The sequence below is a fragment of the Oncorhynchus masou genome, chromosome 21 (genome assembly GCF_036934945.1).
Source record: "Oncorhynchus masou masou isolate Uvic2021 chromosome 21, UVic_Omas_1.1, whole genome shotgun sequence".
In the NCBI taxonomy this organism is placed as follows: Eukaryota; Metazoa; Chordata; class Actinopteri; order Salmoniformes; family Salmonidae; genus Oncorhynchus; species Oncorhynchus masou.
Window position 1 is genome coordinate 46,429,389 of NC_088232.1, and position 16,751 is coordinate 46,446,139.

General features: G+C 43.4%; 1 protein-coding gene across 2 annotated transcripts in view; it reads left to right on the forward strand.

Moving 5' to 3' along the window:
• Window positions 1-16,751, forward strand: part of LOC135508415 (unconventional myosin-VI-like) — a 116,843-nt gene that overhangs the window by 55,768 nt on the left and 44,324 nt on the right. For both annotated transcript variants that reach the window (XM_064928577.1, XM_064928576.1), the window contains exons 13-18: window positions 1,689-1,846; window positions 2,094-2,185; window positions 3,677-3,749; window positions 11,512-11,639; window positions 12,583-12,678; window positions 13,042-13,212. In XM_064928577.1, coding sequence (XP_064784649.1) covers window positions 1,689-1,846; window positions 2,094-2,185; window positions 3,677-3,749; window positions 11,512-11,639; window positions 12,583-12,678; window positions 13,042-13,212 — 718 coding nt within the window. The remainder of the gene's footprint in view (window positions 1-1,688; window positions 1,847-2,093; window positions 2,186-3,676; window positions 3,750-11,511; window positions 11,640-12,582; window positions 12,679-13,041; window positions 13,213-16,751) is intronic.

Consider the following 16,751-nt stretch of genomic DNA (forward strand, 5'->3'; position numbering starts at 1 on the left):
TAAGGCTGTAACAACGAAATGTGGAAGAAGTCAAGAGGTCTGAACTTTCCGACTGCACTGTACAGTCTGGTTACTTCAAGTTGTGTATTTACTGTGTTTTATGTATTGCGTTGTCATCATCTCAAATTCGAATGTTCGTTCGTTACAGCCTATTTTGTTAAATAGCCTACAGAAACAAAATAACAAATGTAGGCCTATCCCATATTTGCTAAATATGTTGAATATGTTATAATTACTTTTGAACAGTAATTGCATGGCTTCAATATGGAAATATATTGTTATAATGGCATGCACACTGATATATAGGCCTACTGTAAAATGTGTTATGTCTGAGCTATGGACAGGCCAAACATTTTCAATAAGCAAAATTAAATTCACTATTGATAAGACCTAAAAAGACAGTGAATAATTCTAATAAAACGAAACAACTTGTTTTAAATAGGCTGTCTAAGTACAGTTACAGGCACCATAATTACTCCTTGTACGCATATAATATTAGGCGTAGACTATGTAGGATTTTACACACATTCAAACTTTTTTTATAGGAGCTGGAAAAAGAGCCAATATATAGGACGGGGAACGTCCACTCATCGTTACTGCTTCCAGATAGACAGGTAAATCGACGAAGCTGGCGTAAGGGCTGGAAAAATGACAGTTGTTACACAATGAAATTGCAAACTAACGCGCATTTGACATTTGTGCCTCCTTAACGCCAGCCGAGAATAGAGTCTACAGTGTTCCTAGACAGATATTTCAAAGCAGAGGTCCTAGGAGGAAACAGCCCAGTGGTGCTGTATTGATACCATCCAAGAGTAACAGGGCTGGATTAATATTTCAACAGGCCCAGATGCAGCCTGGCCCCAGTCTTTTCTCACCATGAATAATGCAGCTGTAACTGAGGGGGGAGGGGAGGTAGCCTGGAGCCTGGTGGCTTGAAAGCAGGTGGATTTTAAATGTTTTATTTCAACTTTACTTAACTAGGCAAGTCAGTTAAGAACAAATTCTTTACAATGACGGCCTACTGGGAAACAGTGGGTTTACTGCCTTGTTCAGGGGCAAAACAACAGATTTTTACCTTGTCAGCTCTGGGAATCGATCCTTTAGTTTACTGGCCCAACGCTTTAACCACTAGGCTACCTGCCACCCCGGAAAGGGGGCTGGGCCATGTCATTTGGGCCCCAGACACTTCGCCTTTTCCTGAGGAGGTTGAGAATCGGGGGGGGGGGGGGGTGAGTGAGTGGAGTGGCTGGTGTCTTTGGATCTGAAATGGAGTGGCTAAGGTCTATATGGAGAACCATTTTAAGGAGGCTGATCGTGAATAGATTATAGATGAGGACTGGGGTGGGAAGTAAGTAGAAATGGTATCTGGGCCTGACTTCAACAGGTCAAAAGTTTGCTCTGCAGCCTGTTCAGGAGAGAAAAAACAGCAGGATACATTTTGAATAGTTTTCCAGTCCACCTTGTTAGATACCAGCCACAAGGCTGGGTGCAGGATGGGGAGCACTACACCATAGCTGAACTTGTTCACTTCAGAAGAACTATTCAACCACTTTGAATAATTGAAGCCAAGTGGTGTTGTAGAGTGCTATGGTAATGAGAGTGAGCCAGGGTTCAGGGAGTACAGTCACTTCTAATAGCTTTTCTTTTGACCTCCAGCTTCTCAGTGCCCCGCTGTCTTTTCCCCCCAGGGTGCCTCTGAAGGTGGAACAGGCAAACAATGCCCGGGACGCCCTGGCCAAGGCCGTGTACAGCTGCCTCTTCGATCACGTGGTCAGGAGGGTCAACCAGTGCTTCCCCTTCAACACCTCCTCCAACTTCATTGGGGTGCTGGATATCGCTGGCTTTGGTAAGTATGTCGTTCTCGAGCAGTGAGTTTCTCGTTTTTTTTTCCCTCCTGTCTGTCTTTTCTGTCTATCTAGCCATCTGACCATTCATGTATTTGGTAGGCTTTTGTTTCCTGCATGGCCTCACATAAACTATTATCTTTCTAAAAACTTTACTACCTGACTTAATTGGATATATACAGTACCAGTAACTGCCTGAAGAAGAGCATTCTTGTGGCAGATCATTTACAATTTCATGTCCCCCCCCAGAGTATTTTGAGCACAACAGCTTTGAGCAGTTCTGCATCAACTACTGCAATGAGAAGCTGCAGCAGTTCTTCAACGAGCGCATACTTAAAGAGGTGAGTGATTGATGGAGACTTGTGGGGGGCGCGGAGGTGGGTTGCTAGGGTTCTTTAAGCTCTGGACTCCAACTGAAGACCCAGGAGGATGTCTGTCGACAAGCTAAAGATGCGTGACACACACAACACACAGACACACACACAGCCTGTGCTATCTCTCCACAGACACACACACAGCCTGTGCGATCTCTCCACAGACACACACAGCCTGTGCGATCTCTCCACAGACACACACACAGCCTGTGCGATCTCTCCATAGACACACACAAAGCCTGTGCGATCTCTCCACAGACACACACACAGCCTGTGCGATCTCTCCACAGACACACACAGCCTGTGCGATCTCTCCACAGACACACACACAGCCTGTGCGATCTCTCCACAGACACACACAGCCTGTGCGATCTCTCCACAGACACACACAGCCTGTGCGATCTCTCCACAGACACACACACAGCCTGTGCGATCTCTCCATAGACACACACAGCCTGTGCGATCTCTCCACAGACACACACAGCCTGTGCGATCTCTCCACAGACACACACACAGCCTGTGCGATCTCTCCACAGACACACACACACAGCCTGTGCGATCTCTCCACAGACACACACACAGCCTGTGCGATCTCTCCACAGACACACACTCAGCCTGTGCTATCTCTCCACACAGACACACACAGCCTGTGCGATCTCTCCACAGACACACACAGCCTGTGCGATCTCTCCACACACACACAGCCTGTGCGATCTCTCCACAGACACACACACAGCCTGTGCGATCTCTCCACACACACACAGCCTGTGCGATCTCTCCACAGACACACACACAGCCTGTGCGATCTCTCCACAGACACACACACAGCCTGTGCGATCTCTCCACAGACACACACACAGCCTGTGCGATCTCTCCATAGACACACACAGCCTGTGCGATCTCTCCACAGACACACACACAGCCTGTGCGATCTCTCCACAGACACACACACAGCCTGTGCGATCTCTCCATAGACACACACAGCCTGTGCGATCTCTCCACAGACACACACACAGCCTGTGCGATCTCTCCATAGAAGAGTCACTCTACACGTTACATTCATTATAATGGTAATGGTTTCTGTCTGTGGAGATGAGTGTTTCTCTTTTCTACTGGGGAATCCTGTTTTATTCATTGATTTGCAAAGGTCTCCAGTTAACAATTGATAATTTTAAGGACTTTTCACAACGTTTGAACTAGATAAACAGAGATTTGTGTCCGTTGACCTGAAATAATCCAGATATATAAAGAAATACAAAGCCATTTTCAGTACTTGATTCAGTATGTCGAATGCACCGAATTCAACCGGTGTAGAACTTACAGTGAAATGTTTACTTACAAGCCCTTAACCAACAATACACTCTCCCTATTACGGGGATGAAAAAAGATCTGAGCCAGCATCAGTGGTTAGGAGAAACATCTTCCTACTTCAGTGTTGGCTTGCCACTCTTTCTGCAGGAGCAAGAGCTGTATCAGAAGGAGGGACTGGGAGTCAGTGAAGTTCATTATGTCGACAACCAGGACTGTATAGGTGGGTGCCACTGCCAAACCATTTTCACCTTACTCCATAGAGACATTTTTTTGTTTACAAGCAGACGTCACGTTTGAGTGATGCTCATTCATTCTTGCGTCAAAAAAACCCTGTAGCAGAATAGCAATATGCAGATGTCGGGATGGGACCTTGACAAACTTAAGTGAGTGATTACCATGAAACGCAAGACGGATGACTATACCTATGATCAGCAGGTATATAATTCTTCTGGTTTTATATAGCTCTATTTGGGATTTTTTACCTTGCCTTGCTGGCTTGGTATTTGTATTTGTTATTGATCCCTATTATCTGTTGCCAAGGTAGCAGCTACTCTTCCTGCGGTCCAGCAGAATTAAGACCGTTATACATTTCACAAGATTTAATTTTGGATCACATTTCAGAACAGATTTTCATGACATTTCATGACAGATTTAATTTCAGACTACATTTCACAACACATTGAGGTAGTTTGCTAGGTATTCCATCCTCCGAAGACATCTGCAATGTTGTAGACGATAAACATCTGATTACGTGTTTGTTAACTAAAACTGCATTTGAAGTTGGATGTTGTTGTATTGACTCCGTAAACACGCCTCTTTCTGGGTCAGAACTGCGCTCACGACTTCTCCTGACACAGCTGGCTGGGAAATGAGTCTATGTATTATTACACAGATCTTGTTGTGTATTTCTTCTGCAGTAAACTGTGAAGCCCATTGAGATGTCTATACTATATTTCATTCTATGTTGGAGCTCTTACATAACCCCCAAATATTTATAATATTGCACTTACAGTATATCTACATAGATTCCAGGATTTTTCCCAGAATGTGGTTCTCACACAATCTATCTCAACTCATCAGGGTGGGAAGTCTAACTCCCCAAGAGCAGCTTCTAAACTATTTGGCTGTTTTAATATATGAGACAGCACACTGACAACAAGTCTCTAGGTGATGCATACTATACCTGTACTGTAAGCTTCAGGATTAAACATAATGTAAGGACTGGCTATAGAAGGAAAGAGATGGGATCTGTTTCTGGACTGGCTATAGAAGGAAAGAGAGAGGATCTGTTTCTGGACTGGCTATAGAAGGAAAGAGAGAGGATCTGTTTCTGGACTGGCTATAGAAGGAAAGATATATGGGATCTGTTTCTGGACTGGCTATAGAAGGAAAGAGAGAGGATCTGTTTCTGGACTGGCTATAGAAGGAAGGATATATGGGATCTGTTTCTGGACTGGCTATAGAAGTAAAGAGAGAGGATCTGTTTCTGGACTGGCTTTAGAAGTAAAGAGAGAGGATCTGTTTCTGGACTGGCTATAGAAGTAAAGAGAGAGGATCTGTTTCTGGACTGGCTTTAGAAGTAAAGAGATGGGATCTGTTTCTGGACTGGCTATAGAAGTAAAGATAAATGGGATCTGTTTCTGGACTGGTTATAGAAGGACAGGGATATGATCTGTTTTTGGACTGGCTATAGAAGGAAAGAGATGGGATCTGTTTCTGGACTGGCTATAGAAGTAAAGAGATGGGATCTGTTTCTGGACTGGCTATAGAAGTAAAGAGATGGGATCTGTTTCTGGACTGGCTATAGAAGTAAAGAGATGGGATCTGTTTCTGGTCTGGCTTTAGAAGGAAAGAGATGGGATCTGTTTCTGGACTGGCTATAGAAGGAAAGAGATGGGATCTGTTTCTGGACTGGCTATAGAAGGAAAGAGATGGGATCTGTTTCTGGACTGGCTATAGAAGGAAAGAGATGGGATCTGTTTCTGGACTGGCTATAGAAGGAAAGATATATGGGATCTGTTTCTGGACTGGCTATAGAAGTAAAGCAATGGGATCTGTTTCTGGACTGGCTATAGAAGCAAAGAGATGGGATCTGTTTCTGGACTGGCTATAGAAGTAAAGCAATGGGATCTGTTTCTGGACTGGCTATAGAAGCAAAGAGATGGGATCTGTTTCTGGACTGGCTATAGAAGTAAAGCAATGGGATCTGTTTCTGGACTGGCTATAGAAGGAAAGAGATGGGATCTGTTTCTGGACTGGCTATAGAAGTAAAGAGATGGGATCTGTTTCTGGTCTGGCTTTAGAAGGAAAGAGATGGGATCTGTTTCTGGACTGGTTATAGAAGGAAATATATATGGGATCTGTTTATGGACTGGCTATAGAAGGAAATATATATGGGATCTGTTTCTGGACTGGTTATAAATGGAAAGAGATGGGATCTGTTTCTGGACTGGCTATAGAAGGAAAAATATATGGGTTCTGTTTCTGGACTGGTTATAGAAGGAAAGAGATGGGATCTGTTTCTGGACTGGTTATAGAAGGAAATATATATGTGATCTGTTTATGGACTGGCTATAGAAGGAAATATATATGGGATCTGTTTATGGACTGGTTATAGAAGGAAAGATATATGGGATCTGTTTCTGGACTGGTTATAGAAGGAAAGAGATGGGATCTGTTTCTGGACTGGTTATAGAAGGAAAGAGATGGGATCTGTTTCTGGACTGGTTATAGAAGGAAAGAGATGGGATCTGTTTCTGGACTGGTTATAGAAGGAAAGAGATGGGATCTGTTTCTGGACTGGCTATAGAAGGAAAGAGATGGGATCTGTTTCTGGACTGGCTATAGAAGGAAAGAGATGGAATCTGTTTCTGGACTGGCTATAGAAGTAAAGAGATGGGATCTGTTTCTGGTCTGGCTTTAGAAGGAAAGAGATGGGATCTGTTTCTGGACTGGTTATAGAAGGAAATATATATGGGATCTGTTTATGGACTGGCTATAGAAGGAAATATATATGGGATCTGTTTCTGGACTTGTTATAGAATTAAATATATATGGGATCTGTTTATGGACTGGTTATAAAAGGAAAGATATATGGGATCTGTTTCTGGACTGGTTATAAAAGGAAAGAGATGGGATCTGTTTCTGGACTGGTTATAGAAGGAAATATATATGGGATCTGTTTCTGGACTGGTTATAGAAGGAAAGATATATGGGATCTGTTTCTGGACTGGTTATAGAAGGAAAGAGATGGGATCTGTTTCTGGACTGGTTATAGAAGGAAAGAGATGGGATCTGTATCTGGACTGGCTATAGAAGGAAAGAGATGGGATCTGTTTCTGGACTGGCTATAGAAGGAAAGAGATGGGATCTGTTTCTGGACTGGCTATAGAAGGAAAGAGATGGAATCTGTTTCTGGACTGGCTATAGAAGTAAAGAGATGGGATCTGTTTCTGGTCTGGCTTTAGAAGGAAAGAGATGGGATCTGTTTCTGGACTGGTTATAGAAGGAAATATACATGGGATCTGTTTATGGACTGGCTATAGAAGGAAATATATATGGGATCTGTTTCTGGACTTGTTATAGAATTAAATATATATGGGATCTGTTTCTGGACTGGTTATAGAAGGAAATATATATGGGATCTGTTTCTGGACTGGTTATAGAAGGAAATATATATGTGATCTGTTTCTGGACTGGTTATAAAAGGAAAGAGATGGGATCTGTTTCTGGACTGGCTATAGAAGGAAGGATATATGGGATCTGTTTCTGGACTGGCTATAGAAGGAAAGAGATGGGATCTGTTTCTGGACTGGCTATAGAAGGAAAGAGATGGGATCTGTTTCTGGACTGGCTATAGAAGCGAATATATATGGGATCTGTTTCTGGACTGGTTATAGAAGGAAAGAGATGGGATCTGTTTCTGGACTTTTTATAGAAGGAAAGATCTGGTATCTGTTTCTGGACTGGCTATAGAAGGAAAGAGATGGGATCTGTTTCTGGACTGGTTATAGAAGGAAAGAGATGGGATCTGTTTCTAGACTGGTTATAGAAGGAAAGAGATGGGATCTGTTTCTGGACTGGTTATAGAAGGAAAGAGATGGGATCTGTTTCTGGACTGGTTATAGAAGGAAAGAGATGGGATCTGTTTCTGGACTGGCTATAGAAGGAAAGAGATGGGATCTGTTTCTGGACTGGCTATAGAAGGAAAGAGATGGGATCTGTTTCTGGACTGGTTATAGAAGGAAAGAGATGGGATCTGTTTATGGACTGGCTATAGAAGGAAGGATATATGGGTTCTGTTTCTGGACTGGTTATAGAAGGAAAGAGATGGGATCTGTTTCTGGACTGGTTATAAATGGAAAGAGATGGGATCTGTTTCTGGACTGGCTATAGAAGGAAAAATATATGGGATCTGTTTCTGGACTGGTTATAAGGAAAGGAAAGACTGATAGGGATGGGATCTGTTTCTGGACTGGTTATAGAAGGAAATATATATGTGATCTGTTTATGGACTGGCTATAGAAGGAAATATATATGGGATCTGTTTATGGACTGGCTATAGAAGGAAAGGTATATGGGATCTGTTTCTGGACTGGTTATAGAATTAAATATATATGGGATCTGTTTATGGACTGGTTATAAAAGGAAAGATATATGGGATCTGTTTCTGGACTGGTTATAAAAGGAAAGAGATGGGATCTGTTTCTGAACTTTTTATAGAAGGAAAGATCTGGGATCTGTTTCTGGACTGGCTATAGAAGGAAAGAGATGGGATCTGTTTCTGGACTGGCTATAGAAGGAAAGAGATGGGATCTGTTTCTGGACTGGCTTTAGAAGGACATATATATGAGATCTGTTTATGGACTGGCTATAGAAGGAAAGATATATGGGATCTGTTTCTGGACTGGTTATAGAATTAAATATATATGGGATCTGTTTATGGACTGGTTATAAAAGGAAAGATATATGGGATCTGTTTCTGGACTGGTTATAAAAGGAAAGAGATGGGATCTGTTTCTGGACTGGTTATAGAAGGAAATATATATGGGATCTGTTTCTGGACTGGCTATAGAAGGAAAGAGATGGGATCTGTTTCTGGACTGGTTATAAATGGAAAGAGATGGGATCTGTTTCTGGACTGGTTATAGAAGGAAATATATATGGGATCTGTTTCTGGACTGATAGAAGGAAAGATATGGGATCTATAGAAGGAAAGACATGGGATCTGTTTCTGGACTGGCTATAGAAGGAAAGAGATGGGATCTGTTTCTGGACTGGTTATAAAAGGAAAGAGATGGGATCTGTTTCTGGACTGGTTATAGAAGGAAATATATATGGGATCTGTTTCTGGACTGGCTATAGAAGGAAAGAGATGGGATCTGTTTCTGGACTGGTTATAAATGGAAAGAGATGGGATCTGTTTCTGGACTGGTTATAGAAGGAAATATATATGGGATCTGTTTCTGGACTGGCTATAGAAGGAAAGACATGGGATCTGTTTCTGGACTGGCTATAGAAGGAAAGAGATGGGATCTGTTTCTGGACTTTTTATAGAAGGAAAGAGATGGGATCTGTTTCTGGACTGGCTATAGAAGGAAAGAGATGGGATCTGTTTCTGGACTGGCTATAGAAGGAAGGATATCTGTTTCTGGACTGGATGGGGAAATATATCTGTTTCTGGACTGGCTATAGAAGGAAAGAGATGGGATCTGTTTCTGGACTGGCTATAGAAGGAAAGAGATGGGATCTGTTTCTGGACTGGCTATAGAAGTAAAGAGATGGGATCTGTTTCTGGACTGGCTATAGAAGTAAAGAGATGGGATGTGTTTCTGGACTGGCTATAGAAGGAAAGAGATTGGATCTGTTTCTGGACTGGCTATAGAAGGAAAAATATCTGGGTCTGGGGTGGCCTCTAAAAACCAAACAGAAGGAGAGGCACGGAGAAGTGTGATTGTGCACGTTGTAGAGATTGGAGTGGAGATCTCCAGCAGCAGGAGGAAATATAGAAATATGATTGACTTGAATCCCTGTATGTTTAACATGCTGGCCAAACCGCCTGCGCATGTTGATTTTGTACCCCCACACCAGACACGATAAGGACACGTATGTTGAAATATCAGAACAAACTCGGAACCAAATATATTAATTTGGGGACAGGTCGAAAGCATTAAACATTTATTGCAATTTAGCTAGCTAGCTTGCTGTTGCTAGATAATTTGTCCTGGGATGTAAACATTGGGTTGTTATTTTACCTGAAATACCCAGGGTACTCTACTCCGACCAATTAATCCACAGATAAAACGTTAAACCAAATGTGTTTCTCGTCATCTCACCTGCTTCATGCTTCTTTTTCTTCTTTGGACTTTATATGGCGGTTGGCAACAAACTTTACGGTGCATCACTACAACCAACTGGAGTGTGGACATCAGTTCATCTTACGTGGGTAATAGGCTCCTAAAAACCAATGCGGAGATGGGAGAGGCCGGACTTGCAGCGCGTTGAGCGTCACAAATAGAAGCAAGTTCTATTTTAGCGCCTGGCCATGCAGATGCTCGCGAGCAGTGGGGGGGGGGGGCAGTGATTGAATAACATGTATGTCTACATTTATTTTGCAACGCACGCGACGTGTCCAGTCTGGTCAGCATGTAATGTTGAAGGCTCATACAAGACATGAGATACAGACTGACAGATGTGTAGACTGACAGAGAAGTAGCCCTCCACAGAGCGCTCGCACTTTCCAGAAACTGAGATTGGCTAAAACAGTTTGGGCTCATTCCCTACTGCTGTGGGCTTAACAATATAACTTATCCGGTGCTAGTGACTTGAGGGCACCACAACATGTGGCTCCTCATTAAACTATGAAGAATCCATAGCTGAGGACTCTGAATGGAACCGGTCAGTGTAATGAGTGACTGTCAGTGTTCTTTGAACCCCTGAATTGGGGAGAGAGACTGAGAGACTCAGCCAAGCTGCCTGTGTTTTCACAACCCCACCTCCAGTGAATGGGATAAAACATCCCATTGGTGGCAAGGTGAACCATTTTAGATTTGTATATCAAACAGAGTTATGATTATTCAGCTGCCAGGTTAACTGGCAGCCATGAATAACGTTTATATGACTTGCAAATGACCTGCTTGGATGTCCATTTAAATATATCATCAATCTCCCCCCAATTTATGCACAGGTGCCTAAAAATGCAAATGTATTGGTGTGCCTCTGTCAGATCCTATTCCAAACATCATGAACTGAATGAATAATTCACTGGGACGTATTATGATGAACATCTGGATAACAAGGCATTGTGCCTCCAATTTCAACACCCGATGCCTCAGGCCACACCGCACAGTGAAACCAGACATCTTAGGCCACACCGCACAGTGAAACCAGACATCTTAGGCCACACCGCACAGTGAAACCAGACATCTTAGGCCACACCGCACAGTGAAACCAGACATCTTAGGCCACACCGCACAGTGAAACCAGACATCTTAGGCCACACCGCACAGTGAAACCAGACATCTTAGGCCACACCGCACAGTGAAACCAGACATCTTAGGCCACACCGCACAGTGAAACCAGACATCTTAGGCCACACCGCACAGTGAAACCAGACATCTTAGGCCACACCGCACAGTGAAACCAGACATCTTAGGCCACACCGCAGAGTGAAAGACAGACACAAAAGTTGTCCATGTTCCCAGGGAAAGGGAACATTGATTCACCGACCGCCTCTCTCTGGAATAGGATAGAATATAACTTTATTGTCCACACCGTGTGGACATTTTGCATATGGCTTCGCACAGTGACATTGACAAACTTTTAAAAACGCTGATGGCATTACAACTCTAGGAGCGCAGGACTTTTTACATTTAATTTCCCTCTTTAGGATCAATAAAGAACTTTCTTATCTCAATAATTGGACTTGAACTGAACATGCTGCTGATTGCATCCGTAATAATGCATCTTATTTATTCCCATAGACCTGGTGGAAGCCAAGCTGGTGGGCATCCTGGACATTCTGGATGAAGAGAACCGCCTACCACTGCCCAGCGACCAGCACTTTGCAGAGGCCATCCACAGCAAGCACAAAGACCACTTCAGACTGACGGTGAGAGCTTTGGGTAGAAGTTCGCTGCAGGCACGTATCTGGGATCAGTTTACCCATCCTGGATCCTGACTTGAACCGTTTATATTGAAAAATGCTAAACTGACCTTGGTTCAGCTTTTAGTCAACTGATACTGCCTTGTCTAACTAGATCTTCATGCCTAGGGGTCAGAATGGTATTATAATAGACGTTCTGCTACTTCTTCTATGTGAAACACGAGAACTATTGTGAACCAGCAGGCCCATTCCCTTAGGGAACTTTTGTTCCTTTTTCTATACATTTTTAACAGGTGTAAAAATCCTGTTTGAAATGCTGCATTGGTATCAATTCAGACCAAAGGATTAGACTGGGTCGGCTGCAGATGTTTTTAGGTGATATTAATCATCCCTTTCATATTGAAAAGAAAATTCTTTCAGTTGTTTATGGTTGTATAATATTAATCATAATGCCATACCACCAGAGCTAGGTGAGTATCCTTTTATAAATAGTATCCACGCACAATGTAAAATCATACTGTTAGCGCTAGTCATGCAAATTGATGAGGGTCTTATAGACATGTACACACACATTCACACCAACACGTACACATGCACACACACACACACACGTACACGCACACACAACGCACGTACACACACAAACCCACCAACACACATACACACACATACAGACACACCAACACATACATACACACACACGCCAACACTAACCCACATACACACACACGCCAACACTAACCCACATACACACTTACACCAACACAAATTCACACACACACACACACACACACACCGATGTGCACACCGACGCCCGCACACACACACACTGAAGCGCACACACACCGACATAGAGACACACACACACCGACACAGCAACACATATATACACACACCAACACATTATGTAAAGAGGGTATAATATATTATGTTGCTGCTGTCTCTTCAGGTTCCTAGGAAGTCCAAGCTGGCTGTCCACAGGAATGTCAGAGATGATGAAGGATTCATCGTCAGACACTTTGCCGGAGCAGTGTGCTACGAGACGGTAACCGTCACGCACGTCAATGGTTACATGTCGATTTGCTCTTGGATGATTGGTTCATAACACTACGTCAACCTGTACTCCGTTATATCTCAAACGTGGTGTAACCATTAAAAGAAAAGAAAGATGTTTTCATTAAAATATACAGCTGCTGCTGGTAATAGTCTTCTCAGCTTGTTAGCAGTAGCGCACATGGCAAAGTCTGTTAATTAAATGTTTTGTGTATGCGTGGGTATTTGTGTGTGTGTGTGTGTGTGTGTGTGTGTGTGTGTGTGTGTGTGTGTGTGTGTGTGTGTGTGTGTGTGTGTGTGTGTGTGTGTGTGTGTGTGTGTGTGTGTGTGTGTGTGTGTGTGTGTGTCTCTGCAGACCCAGTTTGTCGAGAAGAATAATGATGCTCTCCATATGTCCTTGGAGAGCCTGGTGTGTGAGTCCAAGGATAAGTTTGTGAGGGAGCTTTTTGAGAACTCCAACAACAGCAAGGACTCCAAACAAAAGGCTGGCAAACTCAGCTTTATCAGTGTGGGCAACAAATTCAAGGTGAGGAAAGAGACTGTAGCAGCATTTGGTTCTGATGTCACTTTGATTTTAAAATGAATTCTTCTAGTTCAAATTAATTTGTGTTAAGTGTTTTTTCGGGTCGTCCAAGTCCAAACAGTGAAAATACATTTTCGGGATGGAAAAACCTTCAGTGTATTTTTTAAGAATATAATCTTTGAGAACTAAAAATCACCAAAATAAAAGACAGTGAGGGAGAATTGAAAATTAATAAAAACAATGAATTTATCAGTATAGGTTTTATGCTTGAGCAAAAGAACACAGCATTAGCCAGAATAATTGAATCGCAGGAAATGTGCTTTAAAACTGCAACATTTTCTCTCAGCAGCATGGCAAAAGTTGTAGAACTGCAGGAAATGTGCTTTTAAACTGCAAAGCATTTCTCTCCGCTCCAAGGAGAAATTGTAGATTTGCAGGAAATTTGCCAAGATAGGGGCCTCTAAAGTTGTCTCAAATTCAGACGGGCCCTTCCGGGCCCCAAGTCCCTTTTTGATCCAGAATAAGACCCTGGTGTTTAGTTTGTAGTCTAATCATTTTCCCTATTGCTGATTTCAAATGTTTTCTGACACAATGTTAGAGAAAACTGTGTACAATTTCCTACTTTGACATTTGAACTTCTAACCCCTTTCCTCTCCCTGCCGTTCTCCTGCCACTCTTCTTCCATCCCTCCTTTCCTGTAGGCCTCTTCCAGTCTCCCACCTCTTTTCCTGAGAAATCCTTCCTTTGTGGAAAAAGTTGGATAAAGTCAGCTAGAGAAAGGGTATGAAAAAGTCAGAAAGCAGCACAGGGCTAAAAGTAAGTCACGAAGAAGCAAAGCATCAGCCAGGGACAGAAGATAACTTGTCTCAAATCAAATTTTATTTGTCACATACACATGGTCAGCAGATGTTAATGCGAGTGTAGAGAAATGCTTGTGCTTCTAGTACCGACAATGCAGTAATAACCAACGAGAAATCTAACCCAACAATTTCACAACAACTACCTTATACACAACTACCTTATACAAGTGTAAAGGAATGAAGAATATGTACATAAAGATAATATGTACATAAAGCCACTCCTTCGTTGCCCGGGCGATGTGTTTTGGATCATTGTCATGCTGAATGACCCAGCCACGTTTCATCTTCAATGCCCTTGCTGATGGAAGGAGGTTTTCACTCAAAATCTCACGATACATGGCCCCATTCATTCTTTCCTTTACACGGATCAGTCGTCCTGGTCCCTTTGCAGAAAAACAGCCCCAAAGCATGATGTTTCCACCCCCATGCTTCACAGTAAGTATGATGTTCTTTGGATGCAACTCAGCATTCTTTGTCTTCCAAACACGACGAGTTGAGTTTTTACCAAAAAGTTATATTTTGATTTCATCTGACCATACGACATTCTCCCAATCTTCTTCTGGATCATCCAAATGCTCTCTTGCAAACTTCAGACGGGCCTGGACATGTACTGGCTTAAGCAGGGGGACACGTCTGGCACTGCAGGATTTGAGTCCCTGATGGTGTAGTGTGTTACTGATGGTAGGCTTTGTTACTTTGGTCCCAGCTCTCTGCAGGGCATTCACTAGGTCCCCCATGTGGATCTGGGATTTTTGCTCACCGTTCTTGTGATCATTTTGACCCCATGGGGTGAGATCTTGTGTGGAGCCCCAGATCGAGGGAGATTATCAGTGGTCTTGTATGTCTTCCATTTCCTAATAATTGCTCCCACAGTTGATTTCTTCAAACCAAGCTGCTTACCTATTGCAGATTGAGTCTTCCCAGCCTGGTGCAGTTCTACAATTTTGTTTCTGGTGTCCTTTGACAGCTCTTTGGTCTTGGCCATAGTGGAGTTTGGAGTGTGACTGTTTGAGGTTGTGGACAGGTGACTTTTATACTGATAACAAGTTCAAACAGGTTCCATTAATACAGTTGAGGACAGAGGAGCCTCTTAAAGAAGACGTTACAGGTCTGTGAGAGACAGAAATCTTGCTTGTTTGTAGGTGACCAAATACTTATTTTCCACCATAATTTGCAAATAAATTCATAAAAAATCCTACAATGTGATTTTCTGGGGGGAAAAAAGTGTACCTTTGATGAAAATTACAGGCCTCTCATCTTTTTAAGTGGGAGAACTTGCACAATTGGTGGGTGACTAAATACTTTTTTCCCCCACTATATGAATGAGTGATGGTACAGAACTGCGTAGGGAAGATGCAGTAGATGATATCGAGTACAGTATATACATATGAGATGAGTAATGTAGGGTATGTGAACATTATATTAAGTAGTATTGTTTAAAGTGGCTAGTGATACATTTTTTTTACATCAATTTGTCCATTATTAAAGTGGCTGGAGTTGAGTCAGTATGTTGGCAGCAGCCACTCAATGTTAGTGGTGGCTGTTTAACATTCTGACGGCCTTGAGATAGAAGCTGTTTTTCAGTCTCTCGGTTGATGCACCTGTACTGACCCCGCCTTCTGGATGATAGCGGGGTGAACAGGCAGTGGCTTGGGTGGTTGTTGTCCTTGATGATCTTTATGGCCTTCCTGTGACATCGGGTGGTGTAGGTGTCCTGGAGGGCAGGTAGTTTGTCCTTGGTGATGCGTTGTGCAGACCTCACTACCCTCTGGAGAGCCTTACGGTTGTGGGCGGAGCAGTTGCCGTACCAGGCGGTGATACAGCCCGACAGGATGCTTTCGATTTTGCATCTGTAAAAGTTTGAGTGCTTTTGGTGACAAGCCGAATTTCTTCAGCCTCCTGAGGTTGAAGAGGCGCTGCTGCGCCTTCTTCACCAAGCTGTCTGTGTGGGTGGACCAATTCAGTTTGTGATGTGTACGCCGAGGAACTTAAAACTTACTACCCTTTCCACTACTGTCCCGTTGATGTGGATAGGGGGGTGCTCCCTCTGCTGTTTCCTGAAGTCTACGATCATCTCCTTTGTTTTGTTGACGTTGAGTGTGAGGTTATTTTCCTGGCACCACACCCTGAGGGCCCTCACCTCCTCCCTGTAGGCCGTCTCCTTGTTGTTGGTAATCAAGCCTACCACTGTAGTGTCGTCTGCAAACTTGATGATTGAGTTGGAGGCGTGTATGGCCACGCAGTCGTGGGTGAACAGGGAGTACAGGAGAGGGCTCAGAACGCACCCTTGTGGGGCCCCAGTGTTGAGGATCAGTGGTGTGGAGATGTTGTTACCTACCCTCACCACCTGGGGGAGGCCCGTCAGGAAGTCCAGTACCCAGTTGCACAGGGCGGGGTCGAGACCCAGGGTCTCGAGCTTGATGACGAGTTTGGAGGGTACTATGGTGTTAAATGCTGAGCTGTAGTCGACGAACAGCATTCTCACATAGGTATTCCTCTTGTCCAGATGGGTTAGGGCAGTGTGCAGTGTGGTTGCGATTGCGTCGTCTGGACCTATTTTGGCGGTAAGCAAATTGGAGTGGGTCTAGGGTGTCAGGGTGTCAGGTAGGGTGGAGGTGATATGGTCCTTGACTAGTCTCTCAAAGCACTTCATGATGACGGGAAGTGAGTGCTACAGGGCAG